Source organism: Mus musculus, chromosome 17 (assembly GCF_000001635.26).
Source record: "Mus musculus strain C57BL/6J chromosome 17, GRCm38.p6 C57BL/6J".
Classification (NCBI taxonomy): Eukaryota; Metazoa; Chordata; class Mammalia; order Rodentia; family Muridae; genus Mus; species Mus musculus.
Window position 1 is genome coordinate 30,280,009 of NC_000083.6, and position 25,357 is coordinate 30,305,365.

The following is a 25,357-nucleotide window of genomic DNA, read 5'->3' on the forward strand; positions in this document are numbered from 1 at the left end:
TTCCTCATTCGGGGAAAACAGCCAACCAAAGCAAGATCAACAACCAGGCTATTAGTGACGTTATACATTATTGAATTCACTTATAAATGGTCAGTCAAAGACATTCATAACCTCAAAAAAGTATAAATAACATTCTTAGACAACCAACCTTTAAGTTCCTCAGAAATATTGTCTTTCACTAAACATTTCCAAAAATTCTTTACCAGGCACGAAGCACCATTAGGTAAATCTTCGAATCTACTTAAGCTCACCCCATGACCTTCAATGTGTGCCTTGGCTGGGTACCTGGGGTTCTTTCAGTCTCAAGCTGATAGCCCTCTGCATATGTACTGGAGGGCTTGGATGACTGTGCGCCACATGGCATTCTCTCTGAAAACTGCCTGCAGTCCCATTTCAAAACGGTGTGGGAGTTCCTGGGCCCAGTGTGTCCTGCAATCCTGGTTGCAGCCTAGGAAGCAGACGCTTGCTGAGCTAATCACACTTCCTGCCTCAAAACCAGAGGGTGTGGCCTCAATTGGCCCTGCCCCTTACATGAGATAATGAGGAGGCGAGGAGGCAGACACTCCTGGGCGGCACCAGGAGGGAAGGAGCCGTGGACACCTAGTGGGGCTGCTGCTGACACAGGCAGGCCCACCATGTGCCACCAGGGTTCATGAGAAATTACCCAATCACAAGGAAGCTCCCTTTATGGCTTAAACCATCTTTACTTGGCTTCTGTCACTTGGAACCAATCAAGCTAAGAGCACACTTGAGCAAGGTCTTCCTGCTGCAGGAGAGGTGGTTTCTGTAGAGGTTGAGAGAGGCTGGACTGAGGTGTGGGATGACAAGGCGAGGGGTGAGGACTGGCTCAGTGAGGGAGCTCTGCAGGGACTGGACTGTGCACTGACTAATTACCAAGCACACTTCAAAACCACCAAGCAGGGGGGTTGGGGAGCTTGACCAGAGGGAAAAGGAGGCCACAGTGCAGGTCCAAGGATCCAAGGGGCAGGGAAGTACTGTGTACTACTGGGCTGAGGGGTAGACTGAAGCCAGAACAGAGATCTGGAAACAGATCAGATGCTGCAACCAAGTGGGGATCTAAGGCACTTGAGCCTCATTGAAGAATATAGTTCTCACTGTTCTGGTGCAAAGAAGACAGACACAATGTGAGAGCCCTTCTCTGACTCCTATGGTCAACAGGGGCAGACAGCCAGTGCAGCTATCTGATGTTGCTCCAGACTGACTAGTGATAAATGGAGTTTCCCACAAATGAGAGGGTTTCTTGTTGTCTGCCATGGCATCTGATAGTGTGCCTCTCCTCCGGTTAGGAGCAGGGTCCAACTGAGCAGAGCTGCTGGAGGACCCAAGTCCAAAATGAGATCCTCAGCAGAGTCTGAAGAGGACAAACGCTGCCCTGAAGATCCCAGAAATGAGAAGACTGAAGGAGCTGTGGCCACAGTGGCCAGGCCTCCAAGGACACAGCCTCCTAGGGCAGAAGGAACACTGGACTTCTAGAATCAGGAGGGAACTGCAAGCCGCTCACCAGAAGGAAGGTGTTCTTGGCAAGTACACTAGGCAGAACCCATCAAGGCCTCCACGTACTGTGGGACGCTGCTTAATCTCTCAAAGCTAGGGCACCTTCTGTTACACTTACAGCCAGGCGGCTGACAGGGAGAGCTGGGAAGGGCAGGGTCCAGCCTTCCTTCTAAGGCATTCTCAGATGACCTGACTCTTCCACTAGGCCTTACTTCTAAAAGGTTCCTCCATCGATGAAAACATCTCTGTGACAAAATACTTGAGGTCATAAGCTTTAAAGAGGGTCAGCTTTCTTTTGGCACACAGGTTTTTGCCGTTTTTGCTTTCACCTTGATCTCTCCATGCAGACCAGGCTGGCCTCTAACTCACAGAGATCTGTGTGCCTCTGCTCCCAAGTGTTAGGATTAAAGGTGTGAGCCACTATACCTGGCCACAGCAGTTTTTGATGGTTCAGCCCATTACTTCTGGGTCTCTGGTGAGACAGAGTGCAGTGAATGAAACTACTTACAGCCAGGATGCCGACAGGAGAGCTGGGAAGGGCAGGGTCCAGACTTCCTTCTAAGGCATTCTCAGATGACCTGACTCTTCCACTAGGCCTCACTTCTAAAAGGTTCCTCCATCACTGAAAACATCCTGGGCATCACGGGCACCAAGCCTTTTTTGGGCTAGTCTTTAAGGGTGTTTCCTATTCAGACAACAGCAGACACAGAACACAGGTTCTCTAAGAAAGTTAGACACAGTGGTCTTAGTCAGGGCTAAGTCTTGCTCAGGATCTTGATGGTCGGCTGCTTGTAGTTTCTGTGTGTATGCACTGGTGCCCCAAGAGGAAAAAAAAATAAAGGGAGGTGTCCAAATAGACACTCGTGGAGGCCACTGTATAAGGACAACTGCCATCAAGAGAGTCATAGCATAATCCAGGGCACTGCAAGTGGAGAACAGGCCTATGGGGGAGTCAAGACAGGACCATGGTTCTCCTGCTTGGAGATAGTAAGCTTTAGTTCAAGGTCAGATGGTAATGAGGAGCAGACGGTTTACTCCTGGGACCTCTGCATCTACCCATTTGGATGGTGGGATAGCAGTGAGTGACTACACCCACTTCAAGCTATCTGTGCATACATTATCACACAAAGGGAAAACCAGAGCACTTCCTACTTCTCAACACAGAACTTTTTGTCTAAGTCATTGGTTAATTTTCTGGCATGGGCTAAACACTGTCCCAGCTACCTTTATTCATTCACTTGGTAAGCCTTTATTTTTTATTTCACATGTAAGTTTTGGCCCAGTCTTATGATCTAGATTTCATACTACACAGTCATTTTTGAAGAAATTTCTTTCATTTTTAAGCTTCCATGTAAATATGATAAAACTATGTCTAGGCCAACGACCCTCAGAAGAAAAGCTCTTTTTCTTATTTTGAAGGTGACTCTTTTACAATACAGACCCTTCCTTAAGCAAGTAGGTGGCATCAAGGTATTGGGACTGGTTGACAAGTTCAAGTGTCATGCTGCTAAAGACCTTTAGGGCACAGGCACATTATGCAGGTAGGCAGCTTTTACAGATCTTTCCTGATATTTAAATTTGGCATTATCAAGTCCCCATCCTACAGCAAGACCATCTGGCCAGATCTCAGTAGCTTTGTCACAATGTGGAGGAACACAGAAACACTCAGTGCCATGGGCTCCTGGCAGGCACAGACAAGGATCAGCAGGAGGCCAAGGGCTTCCTAGACTTTCAGACAGCTCACTTAAAGATTCATTTGTTGGGGAGAGCATCAGGTGCCACTGTGACTTTAAAAGGCCAGAGTCACTATCTTCTAAGAGCTAAAGGCAATATGCATTTGTGTTATCTGCCTCCCTCCCCTGGAGCCTATGAAATTATTGGGAGGGTAAGACCAACAGATCTGACAAAGAGCTCAGGACTCACTGGGTTATAAGCTAAGTGTTAGGGACTTAGTTTATAAGCTAAGTGTTTGACTTCTTCAGTCTTCATGAGTCCTACAAGGTAAAATGATCCACCATGGCCTCCATCCAACAGGTGTGGGGAGGAACAGACTCCTGGCTCCACATTCCTACATAAAAACAGCCAAGGGATGCACCCTAAGGAGGGGTCAAGAGTCCCCACCACCTCATCAACTGGCTTATACTTAAGACTACAGAGGGTAGGGGGAGAGAATGGATTACAGATGAAGTGCATTTCTCACAAAACCTCACTAACTAGTCCATCCTCCTCCCTCCATCCCTCCCCTCTTTTCTGTCAACGCTGAACTGGACTGCCTTCCACTCACTATGCAAGTGCTCCATCTGAGCTGCAGCCAAGCCCACTCGCTGCTGCTTCTTCTCTTCCTTCTGTTCCTCCTGCCACTACATGCTAGCACACACACATAGCCTACACAAAACACCTAGAAACAGAGCCAAAGAGGAATTTAATAAACTCCACAGCTCCTTTCCACTCCCTTGGGTCAAGCGTTCACAGAACTGTGTCTGGCAGGAGAACTCACGATTTAGCTATAGGCAGATCTGAGTCTTCTCTCAACCTGGTGCAAGGGAGAATGGAAGGGCCAAACAAAGGCTTGACTCAACATCACAGGCAAGAGCACACTCCAGCAGAGATGAAGTACAAGGCAAAACTCTTCCTACACAATCCTGTTCTTCCTCTACTTTTGCCCTCAGCAAATGTCGTTTCTGGTCTCTTAACTCAGTCAGTACTATTTCCCATGTCTCTTTGTCTTTCTTACCAGCTTGACCTCTTCACCTGAGTCAGATCTGAGTTCCCACCTCTGCCCCAGCTGTGAAGCATCCTCTTTCCCCTACAGGCACCATCTACAAAGTCCTGGGCACTCGCTGAGATGACTTTAATATCTCTCACTACCACCCGTGCCGGCTGAACCTTCCTGCCCTCGCCTATTCTCCTAGACCCTGTATATGCAAAGTCTGGCTGGCTCTCATATCTACTTGTCTTAAAAATTTCCTCCCCACATATCTGTTTTCTGGATTTCTTTTGTGAAGTCCACAAGAAAACCACCCTCAGAAACACAAGACCAAAGCAGTAAGTCATAAGAGCACTTATATACAATGTAAGGTCTTAAAGAAAAGGTAGCTTGTTCTGTTCCAAGGCTGAGATGTGATAAATCACCACTCCCCGTGTGGTACCCGGCTTACCATTAAAATGAAGACATTAATGAGAACAATAATAGCAACATCTTCCCCACAGCACACAAAGGTGAAAATCCGAACTAACTGTAAGTTCTTATAAACAAAAGATAATTAATCAATTTAATATGTTGCTGTGTGATTAATCTTTTGAAGAATGGCAAGAAGCCAGAAAATAAGCAACATTTTATGTGATTTCTTTCTTGCAATGGCTAGAGGAAAAAATGGCTAATTAAGCTTTTCAATTGGATTCTTTTGATCACTGGCCACTCAGAACAGTTCTCTTGATCCACATCTTCACAGCTGGGATCACAAGTTTTAATACAAACCTTTTCAGATGAACACTTACAACTTTACCTTTTCTAACTACTCAACAGCCATAATTAAACCATACTGGTATGAGTTACAGGACCAAAGGCTAAATGAACAGTTGCCTTTCCCCTCTCAAGTCGCCTACACTGATCTATGCAGAGCTGGAGTGCAGGCGAGGGCTGGCAAGGGAGAGTCTGGTCCTTCTCACGGTCTCTGACTCCTGCCCCATCATTCCTCCCACATTTGCTTGGAGGAGGGATCCTAAGACGAGAGGAAACCCCCATCTTTGGAATGTATTCTACAGGAGCTACCATTTTAGAAATAGCCCTTGCAGGTGTCGGCATGAATATTCACTAGCGTGTGCTGGGCATAGGGGCCAGTCTCCAAGCCCTGTACACTAATCCTTCAAAATGTATTCCAGGCAAGCCACCAGGGTAAACTCCCTTATAGAAAGCAGGCTTTTCAGTGATGGATATTGGAAGGCTGAATGAAGGAAATCACAGGGAAGGAGGCAGATGAATAAATCACCCCTCTGGAGGCTCTGCAGGCAGCAAGACCCGGCCACACTGACTAGAGCTGCAGGAGGCACCACTAGAACACTGCACTCTGGGAATTAAACGTTGTCTCTTCCATTCATTTGCTTCACCCTTCCTCATCAAGAAGAGCAAACATTTATGTCCCCTCTGTCCCTTTAAGGTTCCTATCTGGGCCAATAGGGCCCACAGGGACTTGCTGGAAACACCACCCTGTCAGTCTGCACTTGCAGAAAACAGAAGAAAAGACTTGGTACCCAAAAAGGATGTGGGTCCAGAGGTGAGATCTCACCTTACTTGGGGTTCTCCCTCTTCAGCACTGAGCCCCAAGAGTCCACACTGAATTGATGCTGAGGGCAGAAGAGGCTCTGGCTAGAGGACCCAGGGTGAGTCACAGAGAGATCATAGGATCATCGCTGGGGACATCATCTTGAGTCAACATCTAAAGAGTAGCCATTCTAATGGGCTTCGACACTCAGGAGATGGGAGGGGGCAGGAGTCATCTCCTCAGCCCAGATGGACCAAAACGGGCTCCCGTCTCAGCTTAAGCCTCTGAGGAACACAGCACTTCTCAATGTGACAACAGGGTGTCTAGACTTGCCATGGGAGGCAACAGGCCCAATTCCACCTCTGTCTTTCTCTACAACAGCCTCACTTAATCTGTTAAATGGAAGGTGGTAGCTGTGGGGAGGGAGGAAAGAATGGGGTAGATAGAATTTAGAATAATTTGTGGTCTTATTTTTAATCTATTTTTTCCTTTTAATACAAAATGATGACACATCTTTTGATATTCTTCTAAAATATCCACAAGATACATCTAGTCAGAATTAAAAAAAAACAAAAACAAAACAAAACAAAAAAAAACAAAAGGAAACCAATGTTTTAAGAAGTATTCTTGAGCTGGGCGGGGTTGGAGTTTAATCCCAGCACTTGGGAGGCAGAGGCAGGTGGATTTCTGAGTTCGAGGCCACCCTGGTCTACAGAGTGAGTTCCAGGACAGCCAGAGCTATACAGAGTAACCCTGTCTTGAAAAACCAAAAAAAAAAAAAAAAAAAAAAAAAAAAAAAGTATTCTTGAGAAGTTGAAGATTCTCAGTTTCTAAAGGAGAATAAACCAGGGCTCAGGGAAAGAGGCAGTCTGCAAGCATGTGAGCATGTGCAAAGCCCTGGGCTCCACCTCATGCCCCAGACCTAAAGCCTCGTACGCTAGCGCTTCCATAGGCTCCTCTCCTTGTGGCAGCCCCAAAGCTTGTTCCTCACAAAAGCCTCTGAGCCATGGCACATGTTTGGTTCCCAAACTAGACGCTGATGTTCAGTGTTGCTTCTAATAGTGGGCTTACAAGTATTAGCTTCACCTTTTGGAAGTGTGAAAGGCCTATGAGTCCCCTGACCAGGCTTTCCCCATGTGGGCCACAGATGCCAGTGAGCAGTGTCTGGCTAGATTCCTCGAGGGCAATCTGCACATGTCTGGTAAGGCGGGTTTCCTGGAGCATAGCAATGCCCCTAAGAGGAAGCAAGTATGACATGTGTACTGCATATCTTTTTGCAGACAACCTGGCCAAGCCCGAGGACTGAAACCAGTTTCACTGAATAGCACAGAGCAGAGGAATACGGGAATGGTTTAAAAAAAGGTTGAGCCTAACCTAAAAATGTCTAAATCCTCTTTCACTGAATGTTTCAAAATATGTTTTTTAATGTGGCAAAATCCACACGGAGTTAAGCTTTGCTTCAGTCACAATTCCATCTTTGTTACTGAGACAGCTGCAGTGACATTCCTTGCCTTCCCTTTCTTACCAAATTTCTACTATTCTTACCCCAATGTTACAGAGTTAGAAAGGCAGAGAGGAACAGGGAGAGGGAGGAACAGGGAGAGGGAGGGAGAGAGACCATTCCCAAGTCCTACTTACTCCCTGAACTGACTGTATGTGGCCACGATGAGCATCCTCAGGTGGGACACACACAAAAACAACAGCCATCAGCCACCACCCTCCATGTCCCAAAGAGACAGAAGGAGAAGAAACCAGTGCGGGTGGGCGGGCAGGTGAGCAAGTTACAGTGAAACTTTAGTTCCCGAATAAACATGCCCCAAGCACTTATACAGTGATTTACAGGGCAATGAGTGTGCCAGCAGCTTTGTGATGACCCACAGAGCAGACCCCCTCCGAGCTAAGCGGAGCGTGCAGCTGCGGGTTGGTGTCCAGGAGAGAATGGGTGTGCAGACATCTCCCCTCACCATCTCTCCAGCGCTGCCTCCTTGATTATAAAACACAATTTGCAAAATAGTTGGCCAGGGTAGTGCAGGGCCAGAGATCAACAAGAACTGATAGCGCTTGGCATTTTAACTCAACTTCTCAGTCTGGCGTCTCTGCAATGAAGACAATCTAAATGCGGGCAAGTCTTGGGCATGTTGTTTCTAAACAGAACTCTACCTGCTTCTGAGTCCCACGTGGACAGCTAAAATGTCATTAAAGTAACCTAATCATGGCAAAGCCATTTCCCTATCTTTCTAGGAAGGTTATTACCAGTAAGATATTATTTACCTGGCTACTGCTAATTATCTATAGATAATGCCTTATCTGTTTCTTAACAAGGTTGCAATGGACTTTCCAATAAACAGTATTTGATTGCATTTGTCTTTTTTTTTTTTTTTAAACCACACAGAAATGAACACAGAAAGGTCAGTATCAGGAAGAAAACTGACAAGGGTTTGCAGGAGATTTCAGTGGCTCAAACGGTATCGCTTAAGGGACTTGGGAACAAGGTCCTAGGTCCCAACCACCCAAGGGCTGTGCTGTGTGGATGAGCGATGCCCCTACAGGCCCAGGTGTTTGAGCACTTGGTCCCTAGCTGGCAGTGCTGTTTGGGGAGGGTTAGAAGGTATTGCCTTGCTGGAGGAAGTCCTTCAGGGAGACGGGCTTTGAAGGTAGTAGTCTTGCCAAATTCCTGCCTCCTGCCACACCGTGTCCTGACATAACTGACTTGACCCTGGGACGGAAAGTCAAAGAAACTCTGCCTTTTGTGTTGTTTTTAGACATTATTATTATTAAAGACACATTTCTGTATATCCATGTATACCTGCATGCCAGAAGAGGGCATCAGAACTCATTATAGATGGTTGTAAGCCACCAAGTGGTTGCAGGGAATTGAACTCAGGACCTCTGGAAGAGCAGCCAGTGCTCTTAACTGCTGGCCCATCTCTCTAGTCCTGGAACTCTGCCTTTGGTAAGTTGCCTTGGTCCTGGTGTTCTATCACAGTAACATGAGAATAACTAATACAAAGGTCCTGAGCTAAGTGTATGTCAAGGAAAATTCCAGAAAATGAGAAGCAAAGTAATACTGTTTACCAATAGAATGTTTGTCTGCAAACCCTCAAGCAAAAGACATAGAACACAGCATGGTCTCTGTTCCTGGGAGAGGCAGGCTGTTACCCTTTGTCAGCCCCCAAATTGATTCTTAGTCCAATACAGTCTCAAACTACAGAAGCAGGATGGCTGTGAGAGGATGCTGCCCCATGGCCTAGCTGTTCCTGAGCCCAGTCTTACCCTTAAATACTTTGTTACCTACATGGTAATATGGCTCTGCCATTACCATTTTGTGTGGACAGAGAGGCAGGAGAAGGTAGCAGAAAGAGGAAAGCAGAACCTTCATATGTAGGTGGAAGGTCAGATCCCAAAAGTGGTTCTACTCAGCCGCAGCCACTCTGAGTCTCCCCATCTGCAGTCTGGTCAGCCTCATCCTTGGACATGAACCGAGGGGCCTGACCATAGCTGTCCTTCACCGTGGACTGACCACAGCCGTCCTTCACCTCAAACTGACCATAACCATCCTTCACTATAGACTGAATGCGGTTGTGGGATCAGCACTAAGACATTTCAGGAGGAGAACCAGAGGGAATCTGAATGCTGAGCTCTAGTACCTTTCTGATGGCTGTACAGGTTACTTCCAAATTCCCAAAGTCAGAAACAGCCACTACAATCTCACACAGCATGCATCACCACGGAGCTAGAGAAACAGGCTAGAGATAGTATGACGGTCTGTCCAGACCTTCTTTGAAGGTCTTATTACTCATTTACTTACTCTTATTTTCTGTTTCATTCCAGGGTAAGTGGCCATGCCTTATTTTTCAGACAAGATGTAACTTTGACTAGCCTGGAACTTACTATGTAGCTCAGGCTTCGACCTTCCAGCCATCCTCCTGCCTCTGCCTCCTTAGCGCTGGGATTGCAGGTGTGCACTACCACACCCATGTGGGCATAGATGTTAAGCCTCAGGTTTAACACTGAAGAGGATATCTATTTACCACTTGTTTTCTGTTTGGTTCTGGGTTTGAACCTGGAACCTGTGCATGACGGACAGAAACTCTACCACCGAGCCGTGCCCTCAGCTCCCATTCTCTTTTCATCAACTGGAAGTTATTAGGGATCCTGCCTGCCTCCCAAACTTTATTATGTGCATGATTTATCACTATGCTGGCAAAACACAGGGACCAGTTACAGAAAATCTGATTAAATATTTGAAACAGAAACACAGTTTTTCTTAAGAAGTAAATTTCATGAATAAGAAATCAAACATATACAATCAGCAATGCCTCTCATTCTGGATCAGAATAGTGCAGTAAGCAGACAGCTCTTTAAATTTATAGAACAGTTTTGAAACTGAGACTAATATAAAACACAATTATTGTATTGCTGGTTTAGATACATCCAGAAGCTGTGGTCTCAAAGGACAGCTTTTAAAAATGTATGTAGCTAGGTATGGTGTCCTATGCCTATAATCTAGTGCTTTGGAGGTAGAGGCAAGAAGATGGTGAGTTGGGGGCCAGCCTGGGCTATCCACTGAAAAGTGAATAAATGAAACCAGATGGAAGGCTGGAGCATAGCTCAGTGGCAGGATGCTCACTTAAGGTGTTCAAGGTCCTTGGTTCAATTCTCAGCTTCAAAAAAGAGCCCTGTGCTACTTTATGTATTTTAAACAGGCAAACTACATCTCAAAGCTCCTTTTAAACATTAGATAGCAACAGAGTACATGGAACATGGGGGTTGTAGAAATCCCACAGTATGCTTAACGCAGCACAAGGCAGGGCTCTGAGGCAGTGCTATGGCTGAGTGAGCCAGTCCATCATCATGGCCCTCAGTTTCTTAGCCAGCATAGCTAGGGTTAAGCTGATCACCCTGTGCACACATCCCAGGGCAGGGGCTATAAGGGCTCTGAGCAGGGTTAAAGCTCTTCCTTATGAGAAGAGGCAGGCTTGCGTGGGAGGTACCAGATCTTTTTATTTCTTTGCCCTTTTCCTTATTCCTGCCTAAACACAGACTTGTAATTAAAGATGAAACAATTGCCTTGTTTCTTTGGGACAAAAATACAAGTGGAAAAGAAAAAAAGATGTTGCTTAGGTCACTGAATTGTAGGACCTTATCCCTGCATATTAAGAAAAAAAAAGATGCAAACAGAATCAAAACAAAAGTAAATTGAAAGAGAAATTAAATCTTTCTCTGTTATTTTCAGCCAAACAAAACTCAAATATAAGCTTCTTGGAGTAAATGAGTGTGCTGGCAATTAATATAAACACCTCCCAATGACAGTGAGCACAGCTTGCACCAAGACTTCTTGGAGGGGGGAGAGGGAAGATGGCTCAGCAGTTAAGAGCATCGGCATTCTCCCTGAGGATCTGGGTTCTGTTCCCAACACCTGCATGGTGGCTCACAGCAGCTCTCACTCCAGTTCCAGAAGACCCAACACCTTCTTCTGGGCTCTGCAGGTACCAGGCACACATGTGGTATACAGACATGTATGCAGGTGAAACACCCACACATTAAATAGAAATAAAAAGAACTACTGGGAGGCACAGGAAGAGAAGAAACAGGCATTTCTGAACAATAAACGGAGGAAACAGGCCATCCTGAGAGGTGCTGGGTCACAGGAAAGGAGTCCTGATACAGGACTGTCAATGTCACCACTGAGGGACGTGGGTTCAGAAGGGAGAAAGACAATCCTTCCCATGAGGATTCAAGGGCAAGCTAGGAAAGAAGGTCCTGGAGAGGTAAGCACATATTGTGCATTTATCTAGTAACTGATCCCTGTCACACTGAACCTGATCCATCATGAAAGAGGCAGCAAAGCAGAAAGTCTCCTCAGCAGGAATGAAGCCCCAGGTGTTCTGGGTGGGGTGGGGGGCAGATGGAAGGAGATGCCGAGGCGCCAGGCAGCCCTCCTAGCCACTGCTAATCCACCTGAATGGTGTGTGCAGGCAGGCAGAGAGGCCAGGCAAGAGGAGCAGGCCCAGGGCTTTCGTGGTCTCAGGAACTCTTTCTTACCTAGTCATGAGAATGCTTTGAGCAGGTGCCTCTGCAGCTATGCTTTTACAGGGGCTAAGCTTAACACACACACACACACATACACACACACACACACACACACACACACACACACGGCAGCAAGGGCGGGAGAGGCCTGTGAGCCCACACAGTGATGCTGAGAGCGGCCAAGACACCAAAACATTAAAAACGTGAAACACTGGAGCTCCCAGAGGGAAACCGTTTCTGACTAAAGGTACCTGAGAAACGTGAAGGCTTCCAAGGGCAGACTAACTGATCTGGGCCGCGAGGGCTGAGTTGAAGTAGCTATGGCTCTTCATGACTTTCAGAGCAGCTGCAGTCACTCAGGACTCAGAAGTCACACTGAAGCAATCTCATCAACTGAAGCTGCAGGAATGTCTATCCTTTTCCTCAAAGTTCTTCTGGCAGCCCTGGCAGGGGCAGCGGCATCGCTAGGACACTGAGTGGCCGGCTCTGTGGTGAGAGCAGTAGCCATCAAGCCGACCAGGACATGGTCCTGGAAACCAGAGCCAATGCGTGATACTCACCCAGTCTTCTCAAGCACGCGACTGAGCAAACGGACGTTTAGAAGCGTTTTAACCGACAGACAATTCGAGATAATTAACAAAGCATGTGTTTGTACATGAAATTTGGGGGAGGGTTAGAAAGGGGTTAAGTCCTCTGTAAAAATGTCTTCTTGATGGGCTAATCTTTGACAACTAAAAGACTCTCTATATTATCTAGCTGTGGATGTGATGACTGGTTGTCAGGTTCCCCAGTGACTCAAGAGAGATAAATGGCTGACATGAGAGGTAAATCACACACAGAAACACTTTTTTTTTTTTTTTTTGGCATGTAACCTTTCTTGCCTTTCCAAAAAACATCTGAATTGTTGTATTTTTCACATGCAACTTAGTTGCCATAGTAATTCACTTTCATCTTGAAGTTTCTCTGCCATGGAAGACCGCTACTGTCTGTTTACTGTGCCCTGACTCACTCTGCTGCGAGGTTCCAGGATTCCTGGCCTTTGTGTGTTCATACAGTTCACACTCCAGCATCTGTTGGGAACCCCAGATATAATTCTTTCCTCTCTGATTTTTCTGGAAATCACAGTGCCGAGGTCTGAGGGTGTTGAGGAGACGTCGACATGATGCAGATGGGCTCAGGGAGGAACAACACTTAGGAAATAAATCAGAGACCAGCATGACAAGGAAGAATTCCTTAGTTCGGGGCTGAGACAGACGACTCAGCATGACTGATAGGAAGCAAATTTTGTAAAATATCTTTCCAATTTCAACTAGAATTATAGGCAATCTTAATTTGAAGCAGAGGAGTCATATATTTAGATGCTTGCTGTATTCTTCAGACTATAAAAAGGAAATTTCTAGTTCTCGAGGTTGCAAAGAAGGCTGTCTTAATGTAAATGGATGTGCTGCTGCCCCAGCGGAGCTCAGACAGGATGAAATGGAAGCAGGATGAGGCTGCAGGCGGCCTTCCTGGTGCCGATGCCAGTACCGGTGCCTGCCTCCTGAGCTCAGTCATCTGCAGGACCCGGTCTTTAGCAGTTTCCTCACATACACTTAGATCAGCCACACTGAACAAATATGATGTCCAATTTAGGTGACAGATAGAACTCCCTTTAGTTGCAGTATCACAAGAGCGTTGTCAGTGCCGTCAATGAGAGTTACCAAGTACCAGGCACTAGGAATCTTCTAGAGACCAAGCCCATCACGATATTGAAAAAAATGTGTATTAGAAAAATCCCTATCTTCAATTTGAGATTTTCTGTGGTCCTCTATGAAACAATGGGCCCACACACAGAGAAAATGTTTAAATATTATAAACGACTATTTGAACCATAAACGTCAATTTCTCTACCCACCCTTATCAAATAAAACCTTCATCTAGAGGCATTAAATAGGAGACAAAGTGGAATGGCCTCCAATTTCTCTTTTTCTTTTCTGTGCCTCTCCCTTAGGACAAGAAGATGAAGGCTACTATGGCAGAGTGGTAAGCAGTAGAAAGAAGGGAAACAGCAAAGGGGGTCTTAGGAACCATAGCCCAAATAGGCGACCTACGTACGCAGAACTGTTCTGTAACGGAAGGGCAGCTGAACCCGGTGTGGACCTAACTGTTCAGGGAAAAAGGCAAACAGGCTCTAAGGCCACACCACACGTGTGAGCCTTTCTTTACACGCTTCCCTTTCCTTTGCTAGTATTTTCACCTGTGTGTAATCACCGCAGGGCACAGCGGTGTTTCAGTCATTCTGTGCGGCATTATCTTGTACGGGGGGCAGGTCTGTGGGTTTTTTTCGCTATTAAAAAACAAAAAGAGCTTCATCATAGACCCATCAAGAATATCCTCTGGGGGGCTGGAGAGACGGCTCAGCAGTTAGGAGGCCCTGAGTTCAATTTCCAGCAGCCACATGACGGCTCACAACCATCTGTAATGGAATCTGATGCTCTCTTCTGGTGTGGCTGAAGACAGCTATAGCTCCTCTGGGCTAGCCCCTTCAGTCTTAACCTTGCTGTATACATGTATATATTCCAACTGAGGACAGTGTTCTTGGGTCATTTACTCCTTAATCTGGGTTTATTTAGGTCCATCTATTGACACTGGGCCTCCTTGGGCAGCCTATTTACTTACAATTAAGTTTGTTATTTAGAACAACGTGCGTGCACTTTACTTACACTACCCCATGTATGCGTCAATTACAAAACCTTTCTTTCCAAGCTAATATAAACATTGTTAATTTAGCTGATTATCTTACATTTCAGGTTTCAGTGAAGCCTGCCATCCATTAGCTGGAGAGGCAGGGGGCGTTCAGTGAGTTGGGTGCAGAGTGTACTTGGTCTCCCTCCCAGACCTGAGGACTCTTTACACAGTATCTCCATCAGCAAGCAGGCAGATGATCAGTCTTACACTAAGGTGAAGAGGGACTATAAACTAAGACACAACAGATCTGGTTAGTTATTATGACTCTAGCCTGGGCTTTTTATGTGGTCAGGCCTCTGAAGATTTCCTGTTATTTAAATTTTAATGTTTTTAAAATGGCATGGAAATGATATAATTACTGCTCAATTACCTACTTCTAGGGCACATTCCAGGTAATTTCTCTTTCCCCTAAAAGTGAGTAAGTTCTGGCTGCCTGAGAGCCAGGCAACAAGGACCAGATGCTTCATTTGCTGTCACACAGCCTTGGGGGCGTGTCCTACCAAAGGTAACCCCTGGAAGCTGAAGCAGGAGGCAGAGCAGAGAAGGCACCTCAGGGCCGGCCCTGCTGCCAGGCTCCCAGCTCTTCTTCTCCCATGACAGGCCTGTGATGGGAGTCTGTGATGGGGAGGAGGGGGTCCGGGTGCTGAGTGCAGAGACTGCAACAGAGCTCCTCTTGGCTGTCACCCCCAATCTCCCAGGCCTTGCCTCCTGTTCTCTCCCCTCTCCAGTCCCTGGCACCTTGTCTTCAGTACCTTCCTTGAGTCTCCATGGTGCTTCCTTTACCATCCTTCAGCTCTGCGAACATTCCTTCTCAGAGAACCTTCTCTGACCACCCAGTCTGAAACGCAACTGTCTCTCCCTTCTGTCTCCTCCTCTTCCTCCCCTCCTCCTGACTTCCAAGAGCTTAGCATACTGTAAGCATGCTTGTTTCCTGCTTGTGTCTGTCTGTCCTCAGTGCCAGCTCCAAGAGCATGCAGTGCTTGGCTTCTCCACTCAATGCAGTACTCCTTAGCATCTACCACAGGATATGATCCAAAGAAAAAAAGATGTTTGTTGAATGAATGAAAGAAAATGAAGGGACGGGGGAGTGGAGATCATCTCTCCAGCTGCCCTCCCACGATGTGTCACAGGCACTTACCCATGTCAGGCACACTAACAGGACCAAGCACTCTCTCTGCCAGGAAACCTGGCTCTGCCTGCCTGCCTGCCCAGCCAAAGGGCAAGGAAAGAATGAACGATCTTATCCATAGCACACTACATACCACAAGAAGAATTATGAACATCAACAATGAAGACCTTTGCCTGAGAAGTCCCCAACTGAAAAGAGATGTGTTTTCAAAGCTTATGTGATAGAGGGAGGTGGGTTTCTAGGCTCCCAGCTCTGCAATCTCCTCTCTGTGGAGCACGACTCTGGGCTTGGTAGCACTTGCACTGTGGGTGGCTACAGACACAGTGACTAGGAAAGCCAGTTTGTTATCATGAGCAGTGGAAGCTGTGGGTCAAGTGCTACTGACTAATCAACCCACAGCTGGTCCATTACCCATCCCCAGGGAAAGGGGCCACTGATCTAGTTTCACATCAATAAACGTCTATCTGGGTACATCATCCGCCGTAACTGCAGCCTGCCAAGATACCCAGTGTTGTCCACGGGCATTGGTGGCCAGGAAACCTCCTCCCTTTCCTCTTAATAATGTCACAGAAGAGGCAAATGCAGTCCCTGACAACATAATGTTAGCTTCACCGAGACGTGTCTCTCTGAATGCTTGGCTAGTTAGACAGCACTCCGGTTGAATGGATTTTCTTACTGGAGAAACAATAGCTGGCCTTCAGGAAGTTAGAGGCGCCACACTGTGCTGAGATATACAATTCTGCCTCTGGTTGTGTGCCTGCTCATCATCTCTCCTCTGAGTCAGGAAAAATGAAATTGTTTGCAGGAACCATTTTCATCCCACACTTAGATGAGACCAGGTGGGCCCATTCTGCCTGCCCAGAGCCCTAGTAACACACTTTTCTTGAGAAAGTCAGAATTCACGTCTTTGGTAGCACTGGAGGCCAGGGTGGTCATGCCCCAGGACAAGCCCTTGTTCCTTTGAGCTATCACCATGGCAACCACCTCCTAGGGATCTGCTGGATCTAAAATTGTAAAGTTCCTCCTAAACCTGCTGTAATCCCCTTCTGTCTGGAAGACTACCTCAGGGCACACTCACCCTGTTAAGAGCAAAACTTAACTCTGAGCTGTCTCAGGCCTCATGCAGCAAGCAGGCAAGGCTGGGGGAGTCAACAAGGTAACAATCAACACAGGAGCTCTGCAGCTGGTGGGGGTGCCTGATGGGGACATGGGTGCCTGTGGATGTGCCTTTGGGACATTTTCTTTTCTTTTTTTGTTTTTTGTTTTCTCCGAGACAGGGTTTCTCTGTGTAACCCTGGCTGTCCTGGAACTCACTCTGTAGACCAGGCTGGCCTCGAACTCAGAAATCTGCCTGCCTCTGCCTCCCAAGTGCTGGGATCAAAGGCATGCGCCATCACTGCCCAGTGGGACATTTTCTTAATAACCAAATGACGTGGGAAGGCCATCCCATTGTGGGCAGTACTACCCTTGGGCCAGTGATCTAAGTTGTATAAAAAAGCAGCTGAGCAAGCCATGAGGAGCAAGTCATAGACAGCATCTCTCTGTGGACTCTTCTCCAGTTCCTGCCTCAAGGTTCCTGCCCAGACTTCCCTGGGTGATGCAGTGTGACCCAAGAGTTGGAAGCTGATATTAATCCTTTAATCCCCAGTTGCTCTCAGCCATGGTATTTTATCAGATCAATAGAAACCTCACTAAGTGAGGCGCAGAGGATGATGGGAGGCTGGACCACTATTCCCACAATGGATTCTGGAATAGCCAAGAGGGAGTACAAAGGGAGTAAGATTGTACGTGATGAGATCAACATGATGGGATAGCAAAGGCACAGCCTGACCATAGCAGCTCGGGCGGCCTGAGGACGAGACACCAGAGGCCAGGCTGTAAGAGTCTCTAACAGGGCAGTCCCTGGGGCTTGCCACCCCTGCTTAGGGAAGTGGAGTCAGGAGTGGTGTGGTGGGAAGAGAGGGTCACGTGGCGAAGCGGGTAGAGAAGTGACACTGCAGAGGTTTCACTCGGACACCACCATGGGACACAGGAGACAGAGAGCTCTGGGAGTTCTTAGGAGGCAGCACTGCTGGAACTTCAGGGCAGTGGGGGCAATAAGAGAGGGCAGCAAAGCCAGGGAAGGCCTTGTGGCTTTGGCTTGCTGCAAAGCTGTGTGGAGCCACTGCCCTGACTGCGAATCCTGGGAGAGAGCTGAGGCGAGGTAAGTGGGGCGGGAAGAAAGGACAATGGAATTTCATTTTAGCTGCCTTGGTCTAAGACACATGGACACAGACACTGGGGTGCAGAGGAAGGGTGTCCGGTACTAGGTGAGCAAATGAGATTCAGAAGCCATTAAAGGAGAGTGGACAGAGGTACTAAGTTGCCTGTTTGCTTCCATCTTCATTGGTAAGGAGACTGGCCCTCAAATTAGAAATGGCAGAACAAACATAATAAAGAGAAAATTGAAGTCCCAAATAGGTGAAGTGAGAGAGAGTGTCTAGTCAATTTAAATGATTTCAAGTCTTCTGGCTCAGACGAGTTACACCCCAAGCCTGCTGCAAGAAATTGCAGATGTAATCTCAGAGACACGATTGGTAATCTTCAAGAAACTGTCGGGAAGACAGTGGCAGAAGACAGAAGAGGGACAACTAACTGTTGGCACATTTGTGAGGAGGGACAAACTGTAATGGGAGATGCAGACAGCTTACATCATCCATGACTAAGGTCCTAAAGATGCTAGGTAGACGGCAGGACCACAGTAGTGAGTGCACACAGCTCAGGAAGCGTCAAGAGGATGGCCGTGCGCTCATCCAGCCCGAGAGCTCACCCCTGCCCCACTTCATTTCCTATGGTACTCAGCCTGTGATGCGGCCCTTGATGAAATGGAGTTAGCTGACATGAAGAAATCTAACGGTCTCCATTCAACACATCCAACCCCGGGTCCTTAGCACGTGTGCAGCATTTAGCTGTGGTGGTTGTCCCAAGCGGCAGGAGGCCTGCTTCTGCTGCACTGCCTGACACTGCTCTCCTGTGCTGGCTCCTTCTTCCTACAGACTAAGACAAGAACAGGGAAGAGAAAGCAAGCGTAGAGAAGCACCAGGCGAGGGGCAGTCATGACTGCCAGTGCTCCACCCTCGGCAGACTGAGGTAGACAGGCACGTACTGTTTCCCATGTGAGTTCTTCAGAGGCGCCCTTAGAAACAAGGGTGAGCATGGATGGGGGGGGGGGGAACGATAGAGGATGGTAGGGGAGAGGAGGGGACAGGATGGGAGGGAGAGAGCATGAGAGAAGAGGACAAGAAGATGGAGGACGGGGGGGGGGGGGTAGAAGATGGGCAGAGAGGGGACTCTCTGATGGATGCTGCCAGTATCAGACTTAAAACTAATAAAAATCCCATAAATCAAGCAAAGGTAAAGCTCCTTTTGTAAAATAAAATGGATCAAGAGGGAACTCAAGCCCAAGGACACTAAGAAGACTGTCTAGAACCAGGTTCATACTTGGGTCTCTTTGGTTCACATACACAGTTGTTTACTGAAGCTGAAAATAGCTTTTTATCCATATCACCTCTCAACATCACCCTGTAAGTCTCTCATCTACGCACACTAAGACTGCAGAAGGAGTAAGATAATCGGAGGCCTCTCATCCAGTCCTCCCCCATCTCATCCAGTCCCCCCACCCAGTCCTTCCCCCTCACCTAGTCCTCCCCTCCTCATCCAGTCCTCCCCGACTGCTGATTTCAGGTCTACTTTTAGTGTATCTCCATACTAAAAGTCCAAGTGGACAGCGAGTACCATTGCCCTGCCTCCTTCCCCAAAGCTGTCAGGGATTATGTGAATTTTTACTTTTTAACTAACAAATGCACAGAAATCTTACCGTATTGAGCCAATTATGTATGGCTGTGCCAGCTGAACCACAATGGCACCACTGCCCAGCTGGTGGCACGTGTAGCCAGAGTCCCAGTCATAATTCTTAGTGTCCCCATTCAGCAAGGCATTCCGGCTCCGACTGACTCCTTCAATCACACTGGCACAATCTGCGATCGTTGCCACATTCTCCAGGGGAACTGTGAAGCCAAAGCACAAGAGCTGGCATTAGGATAAGACGAGCCAAACACATCCCTATAGCGTGCTTGGAACAAAATTAATTAATTAGCATCTCAAGTCAACAATAAAGGGGAACTATAACCTATCTATTATCTTCAGATAAGAGTTTCCATGCTAAATAATTAAACAAACAAAAACTGAACTTCAGGCTGAAATATCCGAGCCATATGTAGCAATCCATTCTTAAGTATTTCGTTATGAAGAACATGATAACAGAATGTAGAGATACACCGTAAAGCCGAATAGTTTCTGTGAGAAACTATCTAGCAGGTCAGATGGATTTCCCTATGTGTTTCTGGGGCTTTGCACATTCCACGCAGGTATTCTATCACTGAGCTGTGCCCTGGCCAGCGCCCAGGACCAATGAGCTACAGCTTCATACATGTGCAGTGGAAAACACAGCCATCCAGCAGGACAGGGGCCAGGACAGGGGTCCAGAAGGTGCCTTTTCTAAACACATAATTGGCTCCACTGTTTGCTGCTCTGTGCATAGCCATACAGGGGCTCCTTCTTTTGTTCAGGAGCTGCTAGATCTTGAAAAAACCCAGCAGCCTGACTCCAAGTCTCTCTCTATACTTCAAGTCCGCATCAACCTGCTCATTTATAAAAGTCAAGAGCTCCCACAAAATGCTGGCTGTTCAATAGGATAGAGGCTCTCGGAAACAGTAAGATACATTGATAAAAGACAAGGGCATGGGAAGCCCGGCCCTGAGGCTTGGGCACTCCCCTCCCCATGATTACTTTAAATGGTCACATCCTCAGGAGACAACTAGGAATACCAAGTTGTATGTAGCCCTGTTCCAGCTGCTCTGTGATGCTGCAGAACGTTACCTTGTTAACCTAGTTCCTTATCCACAGAACACAGATCTCAAGTCATTTCTTTAAGAAAGCAAAGCACAATCAGTCTCTGGGTCTTTTTTTTTTTTTTTTTTTTTTCCAGACAGGGTTTCTCTGTGTAGCCCTGGCTGTCCTGGAAATTACTCTGTAGACCAGGCTGGCATCAAACTCAGAAATCCCCCTGCCTCTGCCTCCCAAGTGCTGGGATTAAAGGCGTGCACCACCACTTCCTGGTTCTAGACAGAGAAGGGGACCCTTGGGGTTAGCAGGAGAGCTATGTAAACACCATCTTCTGTCCTCGGAACGTCTTGAAATCTGACCCATGTACAGAAAGTCTGGCCACCCATGGCAGACAGATTACAATGAGGCTCCAATAGACATAAAAGATCTTTTATCTGTTTTTCATTTTTTCAGATTATTTTTATTGTTTTAAAACCATATTGAAATTTTTTCATACAATATATTTTAGTTGTGTTCTTTCTCTTCTCCCAAGTTAATCACATTACAGGGCTGTGACAGGAAAGGTTTGTTCAGAATGTCACCACTGAGTACATCAACATTTAGAGGTGACTTCCTACATTTCAGTAGAAAGTTCTTGGATTATTAATTCTCCTAGAAATGCAAGCCCCAGCTTGTCTACCTGGCCTGACTAACACATAGGATCAAAATGCATCCTTCTGGGAAGAGCTGGCGAGCGCCCCTACCTGGCTGCGACACATGGACAGTGCACAACTGCTCGCCCTGGGAATGGGCCACTCCCCATTTAGAACATTCATTACTGTCTTTCATTTGAGCCTGATACATTTATTAAAAACACCATCTGGACAGGATTCGGCTTTGTGCTGCATATCCAGTCTTCCAGTCCCTTGCCTGATCCCACTGGAATTTCTGTCCCAATTTGCGTCATTTTGTTTACAAACCCAAGCTGCCAGAAGCCATCATCTTGCCTGTGTCTCTGCCTGGGTCTCCACTGCCATCCTCAGCTCCATTTCTATTACAGCAGCCTGTGCTAGGAGCAGGAGACATGAGGAACTGCTTGGGAAGAAATTACTTTTCCCCTCCATGCACACAGCAATTCTGCTCAGACAAATTTAATTTGCTGCTTCTGAATGCAAGAGTTGTATGTTAACAAAGTGTACAGGCTCTCAGTGTATGTTAACAAAGTGTACAGGCTCTCAGTGTATGTTAACAAAGTGTACACGCTCTCAGTGTATGTTAACAAGGTGTACACGCTCTCAGTGTATGTTAACAAGGTGTACACGTTCTCAGTGTATGTTAACAAGGTGTACACGCTCTCAGTGTATGTTAACAAAGTGTACAGGCTCTCAGTGTATGTTAACAAAGTGTACACACTCTCAGTGTATGTTAACAAGGTGTACACGCTCTCAGTGTATGTTAACAAGGTGTACACGCTCTCAGTGTATGTTAACAAAGTGTAAAGGCTCTCTGTATATGTTAACAAACTGTACAGGCTCTCAGTGTATGTTAACAAAGTGTAAAGGCTCTCAGTGTATGTTAACAAAGTGTACAGGCTCTCAGTGTATGTTAACAAAGTGTAAAGGCTCTCAGTGTATGTTAACAAAGTGTACAGGCTCTCAGTGTATGTTAACAAAGTGTAAAGGCTCTCAGTATATGTTAACAAAGTGTACAGGCTCTCAGTGTATGTTAACAAAGTGTAAAGGCTCTCAGTGTATGTTAACAAAGTGTACAGGCTCTCAGTGTATGTTAACAAAGTGTACAGGCTCTCAGTGTATGTTAACAAAGTGTACAGGCTCTCAGTGTATGTTAACAAGGTGTACACGCTCTCAGTGTATGTTAACAAGGTGTACAGGCTCTCAGTGTATGTTAACAAGGTGTACACGCTCTCAGTGTATGTTAACAAGGTGTACAGGCTCTCAGTATATGTTAACAAGGTGTACATGCTCTCAGTATATGTTAACAAGGTGTACAGGCTCTCAGTGTATGTTAACAAGGTGTACAGGCTCTCAGTGTATGTTAACAAGGTGTACAGGCTCTCAGTATATGTTAACAAGGTGTACAGGCTCTCAGTATATGTTAACAAGGTGTACAGGCTCTCAGTGTATGTTAACAAGGTGTAAAGGCTCTCAGTGTATGTTAACAAGGTGTACAGGCTCTCAGTATATGTTAACAAGGTGTAAAGGCTCTCAGTGTATGTTAACAAAGTGTACAGGCTCTCAGTATATGTTAACAAGGTGTAAAGGCTCTCAGTGTATGTTAACAAGGTGTAAAGGCTCTCAGTGTATGTTAACAAAGTGTACAGGCTCTCAGTGTATGTTAACAAAGTGTAAAGGCTCTCAGTGTATGTTAAACTGTACAGGATCTCAGTATATGTTAACAAGGTATAAAGGCTCTCAGTGTATGTTAACAAGGTGTAAAGGCTCTCAGTGTATGTTAACAAAGTGTACAGGATCTCAGTGTATATTAACAAAGTGTACAGGCTCTCAGTGTATGTTAACAAGGTGTACAGGCTCTTAGTGTATATTAACAAGGTGTACACGCACTCAGTGTATGTTAACAAGGTGTACATGCTCTCAGTGTATGTTAACAAGGTGTACACGCTCTCAGTGTATGAAGAACAGAGTTCCTGGGCTGTTGGGGGGGGGGGGTGGCAGGAAAAGCCATCTGAACACAATCCACAGCTCCCAGCTCTCACACAGCACCAGAGTGACCAACAGCCTGCCAGTCACTATTTATTTATATTTATTTAGGCTTCTCAAGACAGGGTTTCTCTGTGTAGCCCTGGCTGTTCTGAAACATGCTCTGTAAACCAGGCTGGTCTTGAACTCAGAGATCCACCTGCCTCTGTCTTCTAAGTGCTAGGATTAAAGGCGTGTTCCACTACCTCCCTGCTTGCCAGTAAAGTTAATTCAGTAGCAATATATTTTTTAAAAGGTAGTGTTAGCTCACTAGGACATGGCATGAGGGACACCTACACCAGCTTTACTTAACTGTAAGAATGGCAACCTGTTATGGCTGTTGCCCCAGATAGGCTCCAGATATGGAAGAAAACTTTTTTCTCATTTTTTTAAATACATTTTTAAAAAACATTTATTTATTACTGTATGTAAGTACACTATAGCTGTCTTCATCTACACCAGAAGAGTGTCAGATCTCACTACGGATGGTTGTGAGCCACCATGTGGTTGCTGGGATTTGAACTCAGGACCTCCGGAAAAGCAGTCGGCACTCTTAACTACTGAGCCATCTCTCCAGCCCCTTTTTTTCATTTTTTAAAGATTTATTTATTTATTTATTTATTTATTTTATGTACATGGGTGCTTTGTCTGCATGTACTTATGCACACCAGAAGAGGATATCAGATCCCATTATAGACGGCTGTAGGTTCTGGGAATTGAACTCGGGACCTGTGGAAGAACAGCTGGTGCCCTTAACCTATGAGACATCTCTCCAGCCCTTAAAAAAAAAAAAAAAAAAAAAAGGCCTTCCTGAAGCTGATTTTTCTTTTTCCAAATGAAATAGCTCATGGCTCTTACCAACAGACTGTTATCCCCAGGCCCTGAGCTTGTGGTGGGCTTTCCTTGCTGTTTTGCTGGTTATTAGATCACACAACTGCTTTCTAACAGGCCTACCACTTACTCAGCAAACAATAGATTTTTCTTAGAAGGTTTTCTAAGCAGAGTGCCAAAATTTAGACATAAAGTATTTCCTGATTTAAAACACAAGGAAGGTTATTTTCAGCTTAAGGTCCTACCTATAGATCTCCCAGCTTCACTGCTGTTTGATTTTAAGGAGGCTAATAACACCAGGGCCCATCCCCAGGCCTGCACTGAACTTGCTGCTGACTAGACAAGCTTCCAAGGCAACTGCAACAGGGCCTTCTGCTGCATTCTTCAAAGGAAAAAGTCTCCACAGCTGCTTTGTCTTTAACAGCGGAACAGCTGTAAACGAACAATAGCTAATTAGAGAACAAGGCCATCTTTCTTGAAAGCTATCAAAACACAGCACAAATGTGTTTCTCAAAGTATGCGCCAAATTACACTGACTCCTGGTTTTATCTATGAGAAGAGAAGTCACTACCAACCATGTGTTACATCACATGTGAGGAAAAAGTCATTGATCATAAGCAGTGTGTGATCAATTGCCAAAGCTTCTCCCAGGCTTCTCAGGGAGAAGGATCCCACCTTCCCAAACCCAAACCCAGCCCAGAAAAATCCAGGGAGTAGCACTGAGTGCTCAGTCCCTGCAGAGGAGCCCTGGCCCCTACCCAGCCCTCTGTTCTACTTTCTTCTTGGTTTTCCTCTCTTTCGGTGAGTGCCATCCCACATCTGATCTCCTGTGCCAGCTCCCATCCTCACACTGCCACTTCTCACCACATCTGTCCACACCTCCCCATACACACACATTGTGCTTTCTCAATCATGCTGGCCTCCATCCTGCCCAGCACAAGAGAGCCAAGAGCTCTCCAGCCTTCGAATGTGCCCCAGCTCCATGCCTCAAACTGTCACCTCTGAAGTCCTAGCTCTGAATACTGCAGCTCTGGAAGATAACTCAGAGACAGGTATCCTCAGGAGCTGCAGAGAGGGGGGCTAAGGACAATGGACCTCACGTATGCACGCTGACAGAGGCCATCAAATTCACTCTGTGTTCACACTGGCCTTTGAAAGCCTGGGCAAAGGTATTTCCAGCTGTAAGAAGAGACAGCCAGGCATCCAGCCCTGTGTCTGAACTCAGGCAATTTTTCAATGCAGTGACACAATCTGCCAGAGAGAGACAACCTCTGCTCCGA

General features: G+C 46.4%; 1 protein-coding gene across 6 annotated transcripts in view; it reads right to left on the reverse strand.

Annotated features, from left to right (window-relative positions):
- Nucleotides 1-25,357, reverse strand: part of Btbd9 (BTB (POZ) domain containing 9) — a 367,098-nt gene that overhangs the window by 64,485 nt on the left and 277,256 nt on the right. For all 6 annotated transcript variants that reach the window (NM_172618.2, NM_027060.1, XM_006524094.4 and 3 more), the window contains one exon: nucleotides 19,523-19,712. In NM_172618.2, the coding sequence (NP_766206.1) occupies nucleotides 19,523-19,712 (190 nt within the window). The remainder of the gene's footprint in view (nucleotides 1-19,522; nucleotides 19,713-25,357) is intronic.